Source organism: Procambarus clarkii, chromosome 43 (genome assembly GCF_040958095.1).
Source record: "Procambarus clarkii isolate CNS0578487 chromosome 43, FALCON_Pclarkii_2.0, whole genome shotgun sequence".
Classification (NCBI taxonomy): Eukaryota; Metazoa; Arthropoda; class Malacostraca; order Decapoda; family Cambaridae; genus Procambarus; species Procambarus clarkii.
The window spans coordinates 29376493-29396927 of NC_091192.1; the positions used below are offsets into that span (position 1 = coordinate 29376493).

The following is a 20435-nucleotide window of genomic DNA, read 5'->3' on the forward strand; positions in this document are numbered from 1 at the left end:
ATACATTTAATACGCAAAGTGATTGGAAGCAACTTTAGACGGAATATGACTTGAAGCAACTTTAGACGTTAAGAGTGACTTGAAGCAACTTTAGACGTTAAGAGTGACTTGAAGCAACTTTAGACGTTAAGAGTGACTTGAAGCAACTTTAGACGTTAAGAGTGACTTGAAGCAACTTTAGACGTTAATAGTGACTTGAAGCAACTTTAGACGTTAAGAGTGACTTGAAGCAACTTTAGACGTTAAGAGTGACTGGAAGCAACTTTAGACGTAAGATGACTTGAAGCAACTTTAGACGGAAGATGACTTGAAGCAACTTTAGACGTTAAGAGTGACTTGAAGCAAGTTTAGACGTAAGATGACTTGAAGCAACTTTAGACGTTAAGAGTGACTTGAAGCAACTTTAGACGTTAAGAGTGACTTGAAGCAACTTTAGACGTTAAGAGTGACTTGAAGCAACTTTAGACGTTAAGAGTGACTTGAAGCAACTTTAGACGTTAAGAGTGACTTGAAGCAACTTTAGACGTTAAGAGTGACTTGAAGCAACTTTAGACGTTAAGAGTGACTTGAAGCAACTTTAGACGTTAAGAGTGACTTGAAGCAACTTTAGACGTTAAGAGAGACTGGAAGCAACTTTAGACGTAAGATGACTTGAAGCAACTTTAGACGGAAGATGACTTGAAGCAACTTTAGACGGAAGATGACTTGAAGCAACTTTAGACGGAAGAGTGCCTCGAACCATCTTAGAGAATGAATCCAGGCAACTTAAGAGAGTGTGTCAAGGCAATTATAGACTGAACCAAACCATCTTAGACGCCTTTGCGAAAGCAGGTGAGGAAAAAAAGAGTCAACGCTCTATAGGAATTTTCCTTTAACCGGTGCTTAAATAGAACCGTTCAACCAGAACAAATTCATACTGAAATAACAGACCGTAAAATGTTCTCTCCTTAACCCCCGGGTGGGGGGGGGTAGAATTCCGTCCCCCCTCTTTCCACATAATCCCCTTCTTCCCCCCCCCCCTTCAATCCACCCCCTCTCCTCCCCTTCAATCCAGCCCCCTTCTTCCCCGCCCTTCAATCCACCCTCCCCTTCACTCCCTCCGGCATCTATTTCTCCCTCGAGTTGAAGAAAATTTTCCTCTCTCTCTCTCTCTCTCTCTCTCTCTCTCTCTCTCTCTCTCTCTCTCTCTCTCTCTCTCTCTCTCTCCCTCTCTCCCTCTCTCTCTCTCTCTCTCTCTCTCTCTCTCTCTCTCTCTCTCTCTCTCTCTCTCTCTCTCTCCGACAGTAACTACTGAATTAGTTAATTTAGTAACAATTGAATTTCTCCAGAGGTTGGGGGGAGGGGAGGGGGGGGGAACTTCACAAATTGCCACTCCGTAACAAAATACAACGGTTCAGTCTAACCATAAACGTGCGAACCCAAGTAACCCACATAACCTATCGAGGCACCGATGCACAGAAAACGTCAGTATTACGGTGGTTAATTTTTTGTTTACCAATACGTCGTATTTTTAACGGATTGGTCGCCTCTGTAAAGAATGTGCGATGCATTAGATGAAAGGACAGATTGTGTTCATTAGAGAGTTCTGAGCGAACGTGAGACGGTGTAATAGAATTTCGAACGTAATTTCCAAGGAATTTCGAACGTTTCCCTCCCCCCCCCCAAGATAACAGTCATTTCGGACGTAATTACTGTATTACTTGATATCGTAGCGTTTAAAACAATGACTTCATATTGCCTAAGTTTGCGTGAAATTGATAATTACCCAAATTTACTGAGCAAAAACTGGGGTTATTTGTATTAATTATAACTTTAATAATGAGGTTTTTAATTAGTTAATGTACCGATAAGCAGGTTAAAATATATATATTCAGTAAGTCATACTTACTGGAGCTTTAATAAATAAAATTAGTTCTTGTAAAGCAATAAAAGTTCGTTGTTTAAATAAATTTGAACTTTTATTGGTTTACAAGAACTAATTTTTACCAATTATTTGAAATTTTGAAATTTAAAAATTTGAATTTTTGGAATTTAAAAATTTGAAATTTTGAAATTATAGAGAGTGGGTCTCTCCAAGAACGTTAAAAAGAGTCGCTTTATTACGAATTTCGTTGTATGAACAGTGGGACTGTGTACCAGAGCACTATAGTTCACAGTAACAACAGTCAGGCCCTGTATTCATCAAGCCAACCACTGACGAAACCGGTACATCTTTCACCAGTCATCATGGCTTAGTTTTAAATACAGTTTATACGAGCTTGCAAACTTCACAACCCAAGGTTATTATTGTTATAAAACAACCTCCCTGCACAACAGGGAGTTCATAAACAATTACATAAATATCAAACAAAGTTCGACATGATTGAGGGAAGATGTACAGGTTTCGTATTGAGGAATCCTGGGCCTGGCCACCCCTAATGTATTTGTGTGAAAAATATTCAAATTGTTTTTTTTCCTGAACCTAAATGCCTCCCTGATATAATATATAATCCATTTCATTTTTTGTTGTTTGTTATAGATTCAGCTACTGGGAACAAGTTCCAAGTAGCACGGGCTATGGTGAGCCCGTAGCTTACCTGGCACAGGAGCGGGGCAAGTAGCACGGGCTATGGTGAGCCCGTAGTGGACTTACTCGGCACAGGAGCGGTGTCCATTTCGTATAGTGCCAACCTTTTGTACAGCACGTGAGGGATGGGGATTGGGGATTGGGGGGAGGGGGTTTAGGAAGAGTGAAATTATGGGTGGGAGGGACGGGGGGGGGGGGGGAGGGGAGTAGCGTGAAAACATGTGAAGGACGGTAAAAGGTTGGAGAAAGCCGGGGATCGAGGCTCGTGGTGTTGGCATGGCTGGGAGGGTTAGGGGACAAGGTGGATTTAGAGGTGTCAGGAAGTCGAGGTTATTAAGTCTCGCATCTTACTTAGTTAAATCAACATTGGATCAACGTTAAATCAACGTAGTGTCAACGTTATATCAATGTAGGATCAATGTTAAATCAATATATAATCAACGTAGTATCTACGTTGAATTGACGTTAAATCACCGTATGTAGTATCTACGTTAAATCAACATATAATATACGTAGTATCTACGTTGAATCGACGTTAAATCAACGTACGTAGTATCAACATTAAATCAACACAGTATCTACATTGAATCAACGTTATGACGTTGACTTAAAACGTCAATAACAGCCGAGAAATAAGTTTGAAAACACTCTATGGACAATCAAACCCACTTTCAGACTTTGTAGGACTCGTTGGTTGTCATAGAAGTCAATCTTATTTACCTAAGGGCTTAGGCCTCAACCCCAACCACCCAGGACACTCCCAATAAAATAATTATTAAATCTTTAAAGTTTAACGAGGCTAGCCCTAAGCATCTGTCCTTCAACCTTACCTAGTCAGACAGACAGACGTTCTCCTTTACTGACATTTATAGCGTGATATTCCGTTGTAAATAAAGTCTCTTGTAAATAACTTTTCAGAGTGTCGCTGTTGCTGTTGTTTAAGATTCAGCAACTCGAAACAAAAAAAGTTCCAAGTTCCACTATGGTGGAACTTATGGTCAAAGTGTCATTAGTATGAACATGCGATATATCTTCCTCTCGTGACTATAACTCTTGACACAGTTTCCCCTCAAATTCATTTTAAGTTTGATCATATCAGTAGCACTCTGGCGTGAGAGTTGCCCCACATCACCTCCTCTGGCATGGAGATGCAACACTGATCGACCTGAGCAACACGCTCCTATCCACGACCGATGCAAATTGTTCTGCATGGTGCATTGATAACAAGTCCGGAGCAACAGCTGCTACAAGGAGCGTTAGCAGGAACCGCAAGACGTGCTGGAAGAAGATTAGGTAGGTACTGAGGCACTGTGTACAGCAGTCAGATATATATATTGCTGTGTCAGCAGATATTCAGCAGTCAGATATGATGCTGTGTCGCAGTACTCCCGCTGATGATGTTAATGGTGGCAGCGGTGGGATTGACATGCTGCAGGTCCCGTGGTTGACAGCAGCAGTCAGATATATACTGCTGTGTCAGATATACAGCAGTTAGATATGATGCTGTGTGATATACAGTAGTCAGATATACTGCTGTGTGAGATATATAGCAGTCAGATATACTATTGTGTCAGATATACAGCAGTCAGATATATTGCTGTGTCAGGTATACAGCAGTCAGATATACTGCTGTGTCAAATATACATCAGTCAGATATACTGCTGTGTCAAATATACAGCAGTCAGATATACTGTTGTGTCAGATATACAGCAGTCAGATATACTGATGTGTCAGATATACATCAGTCAGATATACTGCTGTGTCAAATATACAGCAGTCAGATATACTGTTGTGTCAGATATACAGCAGTCAGATATACTGCTGTGTCAGATATACATCAGTCAGATATACTTGTGCTGGCGTCCAACACACTTTCAAGTACATGAAAAGAAATTAAGAGTTTTACTGTTCAGTAAAACGATTATACCAATAAGTTCAACAAAGAACAATAAAGACCGAAAAGTTCACCATCAATATCATTATTCACAGCTGAAGAAGTAGATTCCGTATCTCAAGGATCTCTAACAACAGAATTTCCAACAGAATCCCCAGGCCCTTACCCCAACTACAGATACCAGAGCATTATCAAATCAAAATATCCAGAGAATCAGCAGTAACAACAGCAGGAGAGGCAACAGATACAGCAACGGCTCGACCATGAGCAGCAGCAGGAACAGCAGCAGCAGGAACAGCAGCAGCAGCAGGAACAGCAGCAGCAACAGCAACAACAGATACAGCAACGGTTCGACCATGAGCAGCAGCAGCAGCAACAACAGATACAGCAACGGCTCGACCATGAGCAGCAGCAGCAACAGCAGCAGCAGCAGCAACAGCAGCAGCAACAACAGATACAGCAACGGCTCGACCATGAGCAGCAGCAGCAACAACAGATACAGCAACGGCTCGACCATGAGCAGCAGCAGCAACAACAGATACAGCAACGGCTCGACCATGAGCAGCAGCAGCAGCAGCGGGAACAGCAGCAGCAGCAACAACAGTAGCAGCAGCAGGAACAGCAGGAACAGCAGCAGCAGCAGCAGCAAGGAACAACGTGCAGATAATGTCAGCTCACGCCCGGATCAGGAGAGATAACAAAGGAACCAGTGCCCGTGTTACTAGGCTGCTCAGAAACGTCTGCCGTGAAGCAATTTGATATTTTCACGAGGACATTATAATTACATAGAACCACGCTTAATACCACCCAGACGATGCCCGTCGAGGGTATAATGTAATCTTTCCACTGCAGCAAGTCAGCGTTGATGACTGGAAAATTATGAATGGTCAGCCAATTTAGAAAGTAATTTCTTCCCTCAGATTCAATTTAATGAGTTGTAAATATTAGTCTTCGAAAAGCATGAGTAGATATCACGTAAAATGTCTTCCACGTGTACTGAGGATGAGCACGAGGCTAAGAAGATAGCAGCTTTGTTTATCTTGATGTGTAACTAATGTATGCACCTGCATGCACTATATACATAGCTCCCCCGAGAGCTTAAACATGTGTTTCCACACACATATGTATCAACCATTCAGAATAAAAAAAGATATTAGTATTTATGGTAATCAATTTGTACGCATTCTCTTTTACAAGTCAGAGACATAACAACTTGAAACTGGACGCTTATCAATTTATGAGAAAGGTCTGATTTCCAAGAGGATTTCTATATTTCGTTCTTTTGCTGCGATTTTCGAACTTACAAACGCAAAGAACTCAAATACAGTAGCTAAATATTTAAAACTTATACAAACTAATGAAATGACGTGTTTTCAAGATACTGTTACGAGCTTACTACTTAAGGCTTCGTTCAAATCTTTACACAAGACATAGGGGCGACTTGTAGCCAGCCAAAACAGGAATAATGAAACTAACCTCTAACTTCAAGGAAAAATAAAACCGGGAATCTGGCTGTATCCGTCTCCGGTTCGCCCCGATCTATAGGCTACTGTATCCAAACAAGGGGGAATTCACCTTCAAAAAGACGTATCTGTTTTGGAGAGAAAACTTCAGCCCAGGGCGACGAAAATCCTTCCAGAGCTGTGTTTACTCTCATCATACTCTCCAATGCCGAGTATGTTGGAAAATATTAATCCAGAACCCTTGTTTTAAAAGGTCAAATGTAACTCCCAGAAGAGGTAACAGCTTCAAGTTCAACAAGCCACAATGCACACGTACAAAGGGGCTTCAAGTTCAACAAGCCACAATGCACACGTACAAAGGGGCTTCAAGTTCAACAATCCACAACGCACACGTACAAAGGGGCTTCTAGCTCAACAAGCTGCAATGTAAGACAGAAATCAGATGATTTTCACTCACCAGGTAATAAACCCATGGAACCGCCTACCCGCCAAAGCAGTCAATGCCACGACATTACTTCAGTTTAAACTTCAGCTGAGGCATTTAGAGCAAGTATAATGGACATACCAAACACGTTATATAATAATATATAATAATCCGCATTATACAGATATATAATGCATACCTCAATACGCATTGCAGAGAACTGAGGGCACAGTGTAGAGAGCAGAGGTCGCGATGTAGAAAGTAGAAGTCACAGTGAAGATAGTAAGCAGAGATCACTGAAGATAATGAGCAGAGGTCGTACTGTAGAGAGGAGGTCGTACCTGTGGAGAGCAGTGGTCACAATGTAGGAAGTAGAGCGTACAGTGTGTATATAAGAATGAAGCAAATAATTTCCAAAATAAAGGAGAAAAATAAACGTAAAACCATGAAACAAGAAAATGAAAGAACAAGGAAAACAAAGAAAGAAATTGAATGAAGAAAAGTGAGGAGAGACGACTTAGAACAACATTACCAGGTCCCATCAAGCGACTACTTCAATCTTTAAAAAAAAAAATATCGAAGGAATGAATTATTCAAAAAGAAAAAACTCTTGCTATTTATACAGGAATAATGAAGTAAAATTCAATTTTAGCAGAGGCAAAGAGAAGTAACTTTTTCAAGTATTTATATGCCATTCAAAGGCAAGTTATTCAATAATAAAGTAGTAAAGTTTTTAAGCTGTTTACTTATAAAATACAAGTAGAAAAATACACAATATATGAAAAAGATCGATGTAGATGTTAATGCACACAATATATCGTATTATTAACCGACTAACAACCAATGAACGATGCGAGTTCGATCCCATTCAATTACCTCAGTAATTTCTCATAGATACATTAAGAGAGTGTGCAACATACCACACACACACACACTGATGATGTAACACACCTTATAGATACATGAAATAAACGTGGACAACATAAATACCAAAACATAAATAGACGTGGTATTGCTGCATTGTTTCAAGCGAAGGTTAGGCATACATGTGGCTATATAACCGAACCAACATACACACAAAATGAAATAACCTTCATGCAAAGGTTACAGATGTTGAGTTGTGCCACAGTGAGAAGCAGTCTGTGTGTGTGTATGTGTGTGTGTGGGGTAAAGCAAGGAGTCCACTACCATAGTCGGCCAATGCATACATTAAGGAGAAGGGAGTGTTTGAAATATGAGGAAGCTGAATTATAATGTGAGCATAAGGCGTGGAAGTTAGGAATGCTGGAGCAGCCAAATTATACAAATTTTGATCATTTGCCTAAACCGCAGACCAGCAAGCACTTGTGAGTGAATTTAAAGTGTTGTGGAGAGAGGGGAGGTGGGTAGGGAGAGGGGCGTGAATATGAAATATTATTAGTTTCTGAGGATTTGTGACGCAATAAACGTTGCGTCTAGACAACGTAAGAGATGGATGGAGGCGTCGGGTACCTTATTAATATTCACAACGCAGATGTGAGACGGGGGAAAAGCAACGCATTTAATACAAGAAAGTTTGATCACACAGATACATATGAAAAAAGAATAATAGAACAATAGAGTTACAAACCATACTGGGTAACATGTATGCTAGTGGCATCGCTTGGTTTGTTTCAAGCGTAGGTTAGACGTATATTTAAATCAGCTAGATTTACTTAAATCTAGATCAGCTTAAGTAGGTCCATAGAAGCAACGTTCTATGGACCAATAGGCATCTACTTCAGAAACATAAATAGACGTGGTATTGCTGCATTGTTTCACGAGAAGGTTATGTGGCTATATAACTGAACCAACACAAAATGAAATGAAAGTGGCAACGTTTCGGTCCTTCCCGGAGTGTAAGACGTCTACTCTTGCGAGTGTAAGACGTAAATGACATAACTTACGAGTGTAAGATATAAATGTATTCGTGTTATGTCCAATGTAGCATATATTTCTGAGCACACAGTCTCCAGAGCCGCATTAGTATCGCTACACTACATTAGTACACCTCAGTTTGTCACAGGAGGCAGAGATGTTATTTCTCATAATGAGGGAAGATGTACGAGGCTTATTATAATAAATGCTAAGACGAATCCTTGTGTTTTCACTGCAAGGTTTGCAATTCCTGTCCATGATGTCCCGTATCACCTTCTCATCCTTCTTGTATGCCTGAGTAAATGAATTTTTATAATATACTACACTGTCTTCCCTTGGAAGCTGATGCTGGCAAGAAGAGCATGCACGTATTGCACGACCTGCGTATGTATTCATGACGCTCCTCTTATACCTGTCAGTACATTAAATCTTACCGTTTGTACGTTTTTCTGCATAAGTTGGCTTACGGAACACATCTGTGATAATGACTAGACCACACACTAGAAGGTGAAGGGACGACGACGACGTTTCGGTCCGTCCTGGACCATTCTCAAGTCGATTGTGAGAATGACAATCGAATTGAGAATGATCCAGGACGGACAGAAACTTCGTCGTCGTCCCTTCACCTTCTAGTGTGTGTGGTCTGGTCAACATACTTCAGCCACGTTATTGTGACTCCTCATCTGCACATCTGTGATGAACCTACCCGAGTTACCGTTCTCAAAAAGTTGAGATGACGTTATGAAAACGATAAAAAAACCATGGGATCATGGCTTCCTTTGAAGTTGAAAGTCTATTCACTAACGTTCCAGTGGAAAGGGAACATAAACATAATATTGGACTATATTAAGAAGAGTATCTCCCTCCACTCAAAGTAACTATCTTACGGGATATGCTGAAGGAAGTCCTGCACCATTGAAGCTCCTTTCCTGTGCCCAGAGGGGTATCAACTCTACCTGCAGGTTAATGGTGTGACAATGGGGTCCCCAATGGGGTTCCCCAATGGGGGTCGTGTTCGTCCAGGCATTCGTGTCTCACGTTGAGTCGTCCATCGTGCAGTGGAAAGGGCTCAACCCCCCCTAGTCTCTACCGCAGATATGTCGACGACATTTTCGTGTGTGTGTGTGTGTGTTGACACTGATAATACATTGGAGAGGCTTCGTCGCCAGCTACAGGAATTCTCAGGCTTGAGGTTCACTGTTGAGGAAGGTGAAGGAGGCAGGATTCCATTCCTCGATGGTCTCGTTGACGGTATCTCGTGTTGGTCCATCACACACGTGTACCGTCAAGCAACTCTTGCAGGAAAATGTATAAACGAATGAAAGTTACACCCGAAAATTTAGTTTTTTAATCCACCTACACACACACACACACACACACATATATATATATATATATATATATATATATATATATATATATATATATATATATATATATATATAGCATATATATAGTTGCATATTGTCCTGGGGACCATTCAGGCTTGTTCGCATTTGTGTTCCTCACGTGTGCCCCAAAGAATGAGGTGATTTGGTAAAATGCTATGCCCAAGATTACTATCCGAGTGCCGGCGGTGGGGTGGTTCAAATAGCCTCGGCTATCACCTCATTTTGTCCGGTCGTGATGGTCAAGTGGATTAAGGCGTCTTGTACATACCAGTTGCGTGGCATCTGGGAGTATGGGTTCGAGTCACTTCTGGGGTGTGAGTTTTCAGTTGCATATTGTCCTGGGGACCATTCAGGCTTGTTCGCATATATATATATATATATATATATATATATATATATATATATATATATATATATATATATATATATATATATATATATATATATATATTGGGTCTTTCCTTCACATTCATTATTATTATTGTGAGTAACTGTGTAAATAAATATTTTATATTAAATAAATTTTTATTATTGAGAAAATTCATTGGGACAATGAGGTGATTCGAACCAGCGACCAAGGTACTCCCAGTAGCACACCTTACCCCTAAACCACGACAGGGCATAAGTTACACAACTTGAAAATTCCACTTAATCCACAGGAAGTCAAGAGGTTTCTACTGAAGCCAAACCGGTAGTACTGCTGTACTTTATCTTTACTTTACCTGTAGTACTTTACCTACACCAGAGTGGATTAGGATTACATGTAAATCTTGAATTGGCTTGAGTAGAATCCTCCAGATTTCCTATGGATTCAGTGGCATCCCAAGTTGCATAACGCTTGTCCCCATGTCGTGGTACAGGGGTAAGGTAAGGTGCGTGTGAGCGGCCTGGGAGAACCCTGGTCGCTGGTTCGAGTCACCTCAGTACTCCAAATGTTGTTCTCATTTATAATATATCATGCTAGTGTGATTTATTTTTGCATAATTATTATTATTATTATTATTATTATTTGTTTCTATGGGCTGTTATGTTATTGTTTCTTTTTTTACATGATAGAAAAATTAAAAAACTGTTTTTTTAAATAAATTTGTGTTGTAATATTTATATCACAGTTACATATATAAATTAGGAGCCCCACAGTTATATAAATCGTCACACTGACGTATATACATCTTCCCAGCTACTATCATTGTCTTAAGATGTCTATACCTGAGCTTGTTAAGAAGTTGGTTAATATAAAAACAAAAAAAATCCCGTGTACATCACACGAGTAATTCATTCCAAATATTGATTACTTGATGAATCGTAACACTTTCCGGTGCGCAATTCAGAACGTATTTCCGTTTATATGAAATCGACGTAAATAATTGTTTGCCAATGCAAATGCAAGGCGGATATATGCAAGGCGGATATATGCAAGGTGGGTATATGCAAGGCGGATATATGCAAGGTGGGTATATGCAAGCGGGTATATGCAAGGCGGATATATGGATATATGTCAACAAATTCGAGATGGATGGCAACAAGCCGTGCGAGCTTGGGAGGGGGTATGTGGGAAGGGGGTATATATGGGAGGGGGTGTATTGGAGACCCCCTCTTCCCCCTAATATGGTAGCACCCACCCCCGGGTATAAGAGGGGGGGATGCAAAGGGGGAAAGTCCTATGGTGTTGCTGCACCTCCCTTAACACCCCCCCCCCATCCCATCCCCCTCCCCCTTCGCCCTCCTCCCGGGTAAGGGAGGCACTCAAGCGCTTGTCTTGAACAAAGCGCTCATCAGGTATGTCGGTAGATCCTCCTCCTCCTCCTTCCTGCCCTCCCTGAAAAGGGTGGGAAAGGGGCAATAGAGGAAGAGATGGGAGAGAGGAGGAAATTGAGCTAAAAGGGCGAGAGATGGGGGGAGGGGAAGAAAAAGGGCGAGGAGGGAGACCCGGACAATGCCGGGCACCTCCCCCCCCCCCTCCCCATCGACTTCTTTGTAAATTAACATTACAAAATTCAAAATTTAGTTTTAGTCAAATTTTCACGAAGATTCGACATTTCGTCTAATGGTGAGAGTTTTTGAAGGGGGGGAGGAGGGGGACTCGAACCTGGTCAAGCAGTATCACCACCCCGTTCATCCAACCACTGGGCCGTAAATAATAGATATAAGGAATGCGGGAGAGGCCATTAAGTGGAACTCTTACCCACGATTTTAATCCTAACCTGCACGTTACTCACGTTCAAGCCTGTCTTGTCTCATGAAAAACCTTATATATATATATATATATATATATATATATATATATATATATATATATATATATATATATATATATATATATATATATATATATATATATATATATATATATATATATATATATATATTAGTATATTAGTATATTTTGGTAGCAGTCTTTCCTGTAGACATATATTATTAAATATGACCGAAAAAGTAAGATTAATAATTCTAACACGAATTTTCTCAATCTTTCGTACATTTCTTTTCACTGTTGGAGGTAAATCAAAAATCAATTCTCCAAAATTCATTTTTATTTCTAGTCTGACGCGACACGAGCGCGTTTCGTAAAACTTATTACATTTTCAAAGACTTTAGTTTACAAATACACAACTGAATAGAACTTACGCATCTCCGATTTTATATCTACATTTGAGTGAGGTGGATGGGGTGAGGTGGCATTAATAGGGTATTAATTTCATCAACACAAGACAGAACAAGAGGTGGCATTAATAGGGTATTAATTTCATCAACACAAGACAGAACACGAAACAATGGGTATTGAAAAGAAGTGTTTGTAGAAAGCCTATTGGTCCATATTTCTTGATGCTTCTATATTGGAGCGGAATCTTGAGGTGGGTAGAATATAGTTGTGCATTAATTGGCAGCCAATTAATGCACAACTATATTCTATATTCTATAGTGTGTGTGTGTGTGTGTGTGTGTGTGTGTGTGTGTGTGTGTGTGTGTGTGTGTGTGCGAGAGAAACATCTCTCTTAGCGTGAGAGGCTGGAGCAGCGTGCTGACACCAGGCTATCACTGGCAGGGGCTGACAGTACGGCTGACACCACCACACGCTGACATCAGTGGGTAGAGGCACAACAATGGCTTGTAATATGTGTGTGGCAACCCCCCCCCCCAATTGTTAAATCATGGGTGTGTCATATTATTTAAACCTGTCCAGCCCACTAATAATTGAGTGCGTCTGTTTATATTTAAAACTCGGACAAGTGCTCCATTAATTCACCAATATTATATATGTGTATATATATAATATTTTGGAGGTGGTTTACCGAGTATAGCTGAACTGTAAACTTGTAAATATAGAAATGAGGTGCATGTGCTATTCTGAGAAGAGGCGCGGGCCACAGCCGCAATGGCATAGTGATTTCCAGTGTTCGCCCTTCACTCTATTGGGTACAATTGACTCCTAGACTGTTGCTCTCTTTTTTTTTATGTGTAAACCTTGTTCTCACTTAATGCTGAGTTTGTTGCAACTGACCTCTTGGACACTCGTGTGTTGCAATGTGCTTTCCCACTCGTGGTACTGTGTTTCTAACGTGTTTGTGTATAGGTGTTATGCTGGGTAGTAGTCGAGCATAACACCTCATGATCCATTTTCTTGGCCTCATATCCTAGCTACTTGACTTCATATCCCAGCTCCTTGTCCTCATATCCCAGCTCTTTGGCCTTACAATTCTCCCAAGTGTTATATATAGTCATATTAGTGCTATATAGTCATATAGAAGGGTTACCCGCCAGTGCCCGGGACACCCCTCTCCCCCCAGCCCCCATTCCACCTCTCTCCCCTTCCCCTCCAACTTCCCCTTTCTTTAGCACTTTCCTGCCCCTCTCCCTACCCCTTACGTCCTATCTCTCCCATTTCCCCCCCCCCCCCCTTCTCCCTCTCCCCTATATTCCCTTCGTTCAGTCCCATGTTTCCCCTCCAACTTTGAATTTCCTTAAGTACTTTTGGATTTAATAATACATCTTCAGAAGGATGGATTTACAGTTCAGTGGTGTGGATATATAGGCAGGAATGAGGTGGGGTGAGATGATAAACAATGTCTTTGAGGAGATAGAGGGATATTAATAAGGTTCAATTGAGATAGAAGTATATTGGTAAGGTTTAATAGAGATAAATGTTGATCAATGATCCAACTCAAATCGCTCTTGAACTGTTCAATCAAAAATGGTTCAAAGTTATACAAACTACTGCTAATGTTCAAATTACATGATTTTGTGATCTGTATTAAAGCAAATTCAATAATGCTTCTATTAAAAATCCTATTACAATATTTCAATAGAAACATTATTGAATCTGCTTTAATACAGATAACAAAATCATGTAATTAGAACATTAGTAGTGGTTTGTATAATTTAGATCCAGTTTAGATTGATCAGTTATAGGCCAATTTGAGTGGGATCATTGATACACATTTATCTCAATAATACCTTATAAATATCCCATTAAAGACATTGTTTCCCACCTCATTCCTGCCTATATCCACACCACTCAATTGTAAATCCATCTTTCTGATGATGAATTATTAAATACGAAAGTACTTGAGGAAATTCCTGCCTTAATCCTTCCTTCGTGGTCTGACAATTGTCGCTTCCGTGGTTTTTTCCCTATTCTCCCTTCTCTCAGAAAATGTATTATTTAAAAGCACTGAAACAACTCTGTGAGTCAGAAAACGTATGAAATTGTCTGAGAGCTCTATTGGAAACACACCAATTATTTCTCCATGAAGTATATTTCTCCATGGTGGGTTTCTATAAATGTTAATTCCGACCCCGACCAGCCTATATCCGCCCCATACCCCAGACAACTTCCTCTGCAAAGTTGGGCAAGGCTAGCCCCTAGCGTCTGGCCTCCAACCTTGGACATACATACATACAGACAGGTAAACATAATTTCATATATGTAAAATAATGATAGTAATACAAATTAGTGCTTTTTCCTGATAATTACCTCACTGTCCCCCAATTCCTAGTGCTATATAATCATATACTGGCTTAGTGCTTTCTCATGATAATTACCGTAACCACCCCCCTATATCCAATGAACACAAGGGCCGTGATGAGGGTTCGAACCTACGTCCGGGACGTACCCTATCTCCAATTCTGCTTTCAAGTTGTTCTTGAATACCATCTGAGAGCGGCGGTGTGGACCTCTTGTGATCCCTGTGGTCAGGGCCACGCCCTGACTCCCCCCCCCCCCCCCCCCACCTTAAGGTTCTGCTCACTGAGAGAGCTGCCCTGAACATTCCCACGCCCCCCCCCCTCCCTCCACCCCCAATCCCCTCGACCACCCCTCCCCAATCCCCCACTTGCCCAAGGTTCGTTCCTAATCTCCTGTTCTGCCTGGCTACCTTCGCGGTGCCTCCGCCCTGCTCTACTCCCTGCCCTGACCCCTGCCCCCTTCTCCTCCTTCTCTTGCCCTCTCTTGCTGCTGCCTCTATCCACCCTTTTCTCATTAACCATTATTATATATTTTTTTATTTTTTGACCCCCTTGATGGGGGGTGGGGAGTTTATTGGGGCAGCCATTGATGCCGCGAGTGAACACACCTCCAATAGCAACATGTTCATCACGCCCCACTAGGATGAACATCCGCTGGGGCGGATGTTCATCTTATATCATGTTTTTATATCAAACATCTTATATCATGTTTTTATATCAAACATCTTATATCATGTTTTTATATCAAACATCTTATATCATGTTTTTCTCCAGTACTTTAGGAACCACATTGTTCACTGTATCTGTTATTGATTGAAATTGTCAGGATATTACATATATCAAGGAATGTCGGCTGCTATACCAGTTCTTTCTAATGTTCTCTAAAGTGGCTTTCTTTCTTTCTTTCTTTCTCACATACAGATCTCTTTCTTCCTCTTATTACTCTCCCTTGCTTTTCTTGGTAAGCAACTTGACCCTTGCCTTGTTTATTAATCAACTATAGGTCCTGGCTGTGCTTCTTAATTAACTTTGACCCGTGATTTGCTTGTTCGTCCACTTAATCCTTGCTTTGCTTGTTCATTCACTTAATCCTTGCTTTGCTTGTTCATTCACTTAATCCTTGCTTTGTTTGTTCATTCACTTAATCCTTGCTTTGCTTGTTCATTCACTTAATCCTTGCTTTGATTGTTCATTCACTTATATATCACTCATTCACCCCCCTCTCTCACCTGATCCCATTTCCATAACTTTACATTTACTGGTGTTAAACTCCAGTAGCCATTTCCCTGTGTGTGTGTGTGTGTGTGTGTGTGTGTGTGTGTGCGCGCGCGTGCGTGCTTGAATGTGCGTGTCCAAACGTACATGGATACGTGAGTGAGTGAGAGTGCATTTAATGCACGCCTGCCTTCCAAGTTATTACGAATAACTCACTATAAAGAACAAGTCTCTTCATGCCACAGTAACCACCCGACTGAACCCCCTAAAAAATAATAATAGATCGTAATATCTATCAGCGCATTAAACAGCGGTGTGTTATTTGGGCGATATTCCCATGCAAATGTCCACTTACAGGCTGAGCTGAAGCTTCGGTACAAGGCAATATGTGAGTACTTGTGCTAAACTCCCCCTCTGTGGGATGCTAATTAATCTCACCTCTGTGGGATGCTAATTAATCTCACCTCTGTGGGATGCTAATTAATCTCACCTCTGTGGGATGCTAATTAATCTCACCTCTGTGGGATGCTAATTAGGCTCACCTCTGTGGGATGCTGAACTCATCTCAAGTTTGCATATCTGAAGAGGTCAAAAGCCAGGTCCGAAATGAGCATAATGATCCATTTTTTTTTAACTTTGAAATGTGGAATCGTCAACCAGACCCCAGGACTCATCACGTATCTAGCTACGAAACCTGTGCATCTTGGAAGGAACCTTCACGACGCAAGGTTATTATTGTTATAAACAACCCTGTTATAGTGCTTCGGAGTGTCACGGGGTGATGAACACGACGGCGTGTCACGGGTCACGACCTCACGAACCACCACGAACCACAACCTCACGAACCACGACCTCACGAACTGTTGTCGAGAAGTATCCCAACACGACCACCCCTATAATGCTCTCCTCACCAAACAATAACATATTATATATATATATATATATATATATATATATATATATATATATATATATATATATATATATATATATATATATACCTCCCTCCACACATCACCACAGCTTAATAACCTCGTATAAAAGGCCCAAGTCACGAAAAAAAAAACTTTTATATAACCATAAAATATTTTCTAATCAGCTCAAATAATTCTTGACATTTTTCCCCCAAAAAAACATTTCACAACATTTATGGGGCAGTTGGTGGAAGAATTTTTGATTTTACAAGGCACGTAGTATTGTGTGTGTGTGTGTGTGTGTGTGTGTGTGTGTGTGTGTGTGTGTGTGTGTGTACTCACCTAGTTGTACTCACCTAGTTGTGTTTGCGGGGGTTGAGCTCTGGCTCTTTGGTCCCGCCTCTCAACCGTCAATCAACAGGTGTACAGATTCATGAGCCTATCGGGCTCTGTCATATCTACACTTGAAACTGTGTATGGAGTCAGCCTCCACCACATCACTTCCTAATGCATTCCATTTGTCAACCACTCTGACACTAAAAAAGTTCTTTCTGTGTGTGTGTGTGATCACCCAAATCAGCTGACGACCTAAAGGGAAGGAGGAAGGGGGTTGGGGTGGGGGGAGTTGATGGTGGTTCGTGGTGGGGGGGGGGGGGAAGAGGTGGGGTAGGGAATGGTTTTTCAATATTTCCCGAGGCATCATAAACATTACGAAGCGTTCGTGTGTAAGCGATTTACACAAGATACTAGACTTACATGAGGAAATTTACAGGCAGTCGTGAGATAGGGGGGTAGTCGATATCCCCACCTTTCATAGAAGCTGTGTGTTTGTGTGTGTGTGTGTGTGTGTTTGTACAAAAGATCTCTACACCTGAAACTTTGACCCGGACCGACATACAGGATTCGGGAAAAGGGGGGTTGGGGTGGGGGTGGGGGTGGGGGGTTTATTAATGATTCAGTGTAAAGTATCGCGGGTTAATAATGGCATCAATTAAGCTATCCGCACCCAGCATCTCCGGAGCGTGTGAGCATTTCTTCGGTCGATAAAGACTTCTTGTAAAGTAGACCAACATGTCTCTGAGCATGGAAGTCGTGAGAGGTAACTTGCTGAGAGCAAGGAGGAGGGAGAGGGAAGGGGAGAGGGAGGGGGGGGGTGGATGTTGTTCTCACAAAATTAGCCGTGCAAGAAAAAGAAAGGTGGAGCCTGCACGTCTAGGCTCTATGTATACATGACAATACAGCCGAACACAGCTATACATGGTATATATATATATATATTATATATATATATATATATATATATATATATATATATATATATATATATATACTTATGATACAAGGCGCATTGAGACTTTCTCTCAATGATGCTGTCATTGCCTCACATATTCAGCTCAGTATCATGTATGTTGTGATCATATCCCTTATGTCTCTTCGACTCGTTTGCATTTTCCAACTTCCACTGATGTTCTCTCATCCTCTCAATTGTAAAGCTGTCGGACCTTGTCCACCCGATGTGTTTAACACATCTCTAACCCTGTCCATGGAGGACAGAAGAAAATGTATATATGCTGGTTAGCATTGTAAATGTGTGGCCACGTCTGTGGTAGAAAATAATAAAATAAAAAATAATACCCTAATTATTAATAAAATAAATAAAAAATAATAATAAAATAATAATATATAATATTAATATAAAATAAAAAAAATAAAATAATTATTTTGTTAAATAATCAACCAGGTACCCGATGTGCTCGCTGAGGCGCTCTTGGTGGAGCAGTCATCGTTCTCAGTGAGTCCAGTCCAATCACTGTCAACTGAACAAGATGCTTCACACAACCCGGTCGGCCGAGCGGACAGCACGCTGGACTTGTGATCCTGTGGTCCCGGGTTCGATCCCAGGTGCCGGCGATGGGCAGAGTTTCTTTCACCCTATGCCCTTGTTACCTAGCAGTAAAATAGGTACCTGGGTGTTAGTCAGCTGTCACGGGCTGCTTCCTGGGGGTGGAGGCCTGGTCGAGGACCGGGCCGCGGGGACACTAAAAAGCCCCGAAATCATCTCAAGATAACCTCAAGATAACACAGCTACAGGAAGGGCAGGAAATGGAAAGAGTTGGTATGAACGGCCTTGAATCAGGAACATCAAAGTATGCATCAGTGTAGAGACGCGTGGCGCTCCATCTTGACCTTTATCTAAGAAGATAAGACAGCGGACAGGTCGCCCAGATTAATGGTGAGTACTCCGTTACAGATCTGATTACAGAGTTGTAAATTTGTTACATAATCCATGATGTCTGTAGCGTGTTTGGCATGTCCAAGATACCCATCTTCAGCCTATATGCACCTCCAAGCTAGGAGGGGGGGACGACGACCCCGAAGTTAGGGGGGACGACCTCGCAGACGACTTTAGGGGTCGGTCGGCCGAGCGGACAGCACGCTGGACTTGTGATCCTGTGGTCCCGGGTTCGATCCCGGGCGTCGCGAGAAACAATGGGCAGAGTTTCTTTCACCCTATGCTCCTGTTACCTAGCAGTAAAATAGGTACCTGGGTGTTAGTCAGCTGTCACGGGCTACTTCCTGGGGGTGGAGGCCTGGTCAAGGACCGGGCCGCAGGGACACTAAAGCCCCGAAATCATCTCAAGATAACCATCTCAAGATGACCCCGAAGACGCAATCGTCAATTTTCACGTGGTGTGTATTCATAATCGGCCTTTTGTTAAATGTAAATGAGTACTATTATGTATATGAGTTTTGTGCATAGTTATGCCTAAGGTTAGGTTTGGTGTTTAGGTTCTGACGACAATTATTTATATTTGTGTTGCAAGGGGGGAAGCCTTTACAATGGCGTAATTTCGAACAGAGGACGTAAGTGAAGCAGTGTTCGAGAAAAGGTCGATCGTCGTCAGTTGTGAGCCGCATGTAAGGAGATTATCATTCATAAAAAGGTCGTTTGGTGGTTGGATTAACTAGCATTTGGCGCTCGTTTATGAGGACGGGCGGCGCTTCAGCCACTGGACCTGGACTTGCCCTCAACATTTTGTCGTTGAGTCGTTGCTCATTACGATCAATTAATGGCTCGAATTCTTCGGCTGTACCCAATAGCTGTTATTGTCATTATTATATGTTAATGACTCTTGGCTTTCCACTTATGTTGGCCAACATCAGAACTGCTTTTAGAAATGAATCAAACAGAACCTTGTATAAAACGTATGTCAGACCAATCATGAAGTATGCGGCTCCAGCGTGGAGTCCATATCTAGTCGAACACAAGACAAAGTTAGAGAAAGTTCAGAGGAATGCCACCAGATGTGGACTGGAGTTGAGAGGTATGATCTACGAGGAAGATCTACTGGAATATACCTCACGCTAAAAGACAGAGGAGTTACGGGAGACATGATTGCAACATACAAAATTCTCAAGGGAATTGATAGGGAAGACAAGGGCAATATATAGCACGGGTGGTACATGAACAAGGGGACACAGGTGAAACTGAGTACCCAACTGAGCCACAGAGACATTAAAAAGAATAATTTATTTTAGTGTCAGAGAGAAGAATAAATGGAATATATTAGTCACGGTTGAAACTTGTACCCGGCAAGCACAATTAGGTGAGAGCAAGAGGGCAGGAACACACGCGCGCACACACTTACACACACACACACAACGTGTGTGTGTGTGTGAATGTGTACAGAGAACGTGTGTAAGTG

The 20435-nt window shown here is 41.5% G+C and overlaps 1 protein-coding gene across 1 annotated transcript in view; it reads left to right on the forward strand.

The window, feature by feature from the left end:
* Positions 1-6227: 6227 nt before the first annotated feature.
* LOC138349919 (putative uncharacterized protein ENSP00000383309) overlaps positions 6228-20435 on the forward strand; it is a 19099-nt gene continuing 4891 nt past the window's right edge. The window contains exons 1-2 of the mRNA XM_069299910.1: positions 6228-6349; positions 10966-11181. Coding sequence (XP_069156011.1) covers positions 6228-6349; positions 10966-11181 — 338 coding nt within the window. The remainder of the gene's footprint in view (positions 6350-10965; positions 11182-20435) is intronic.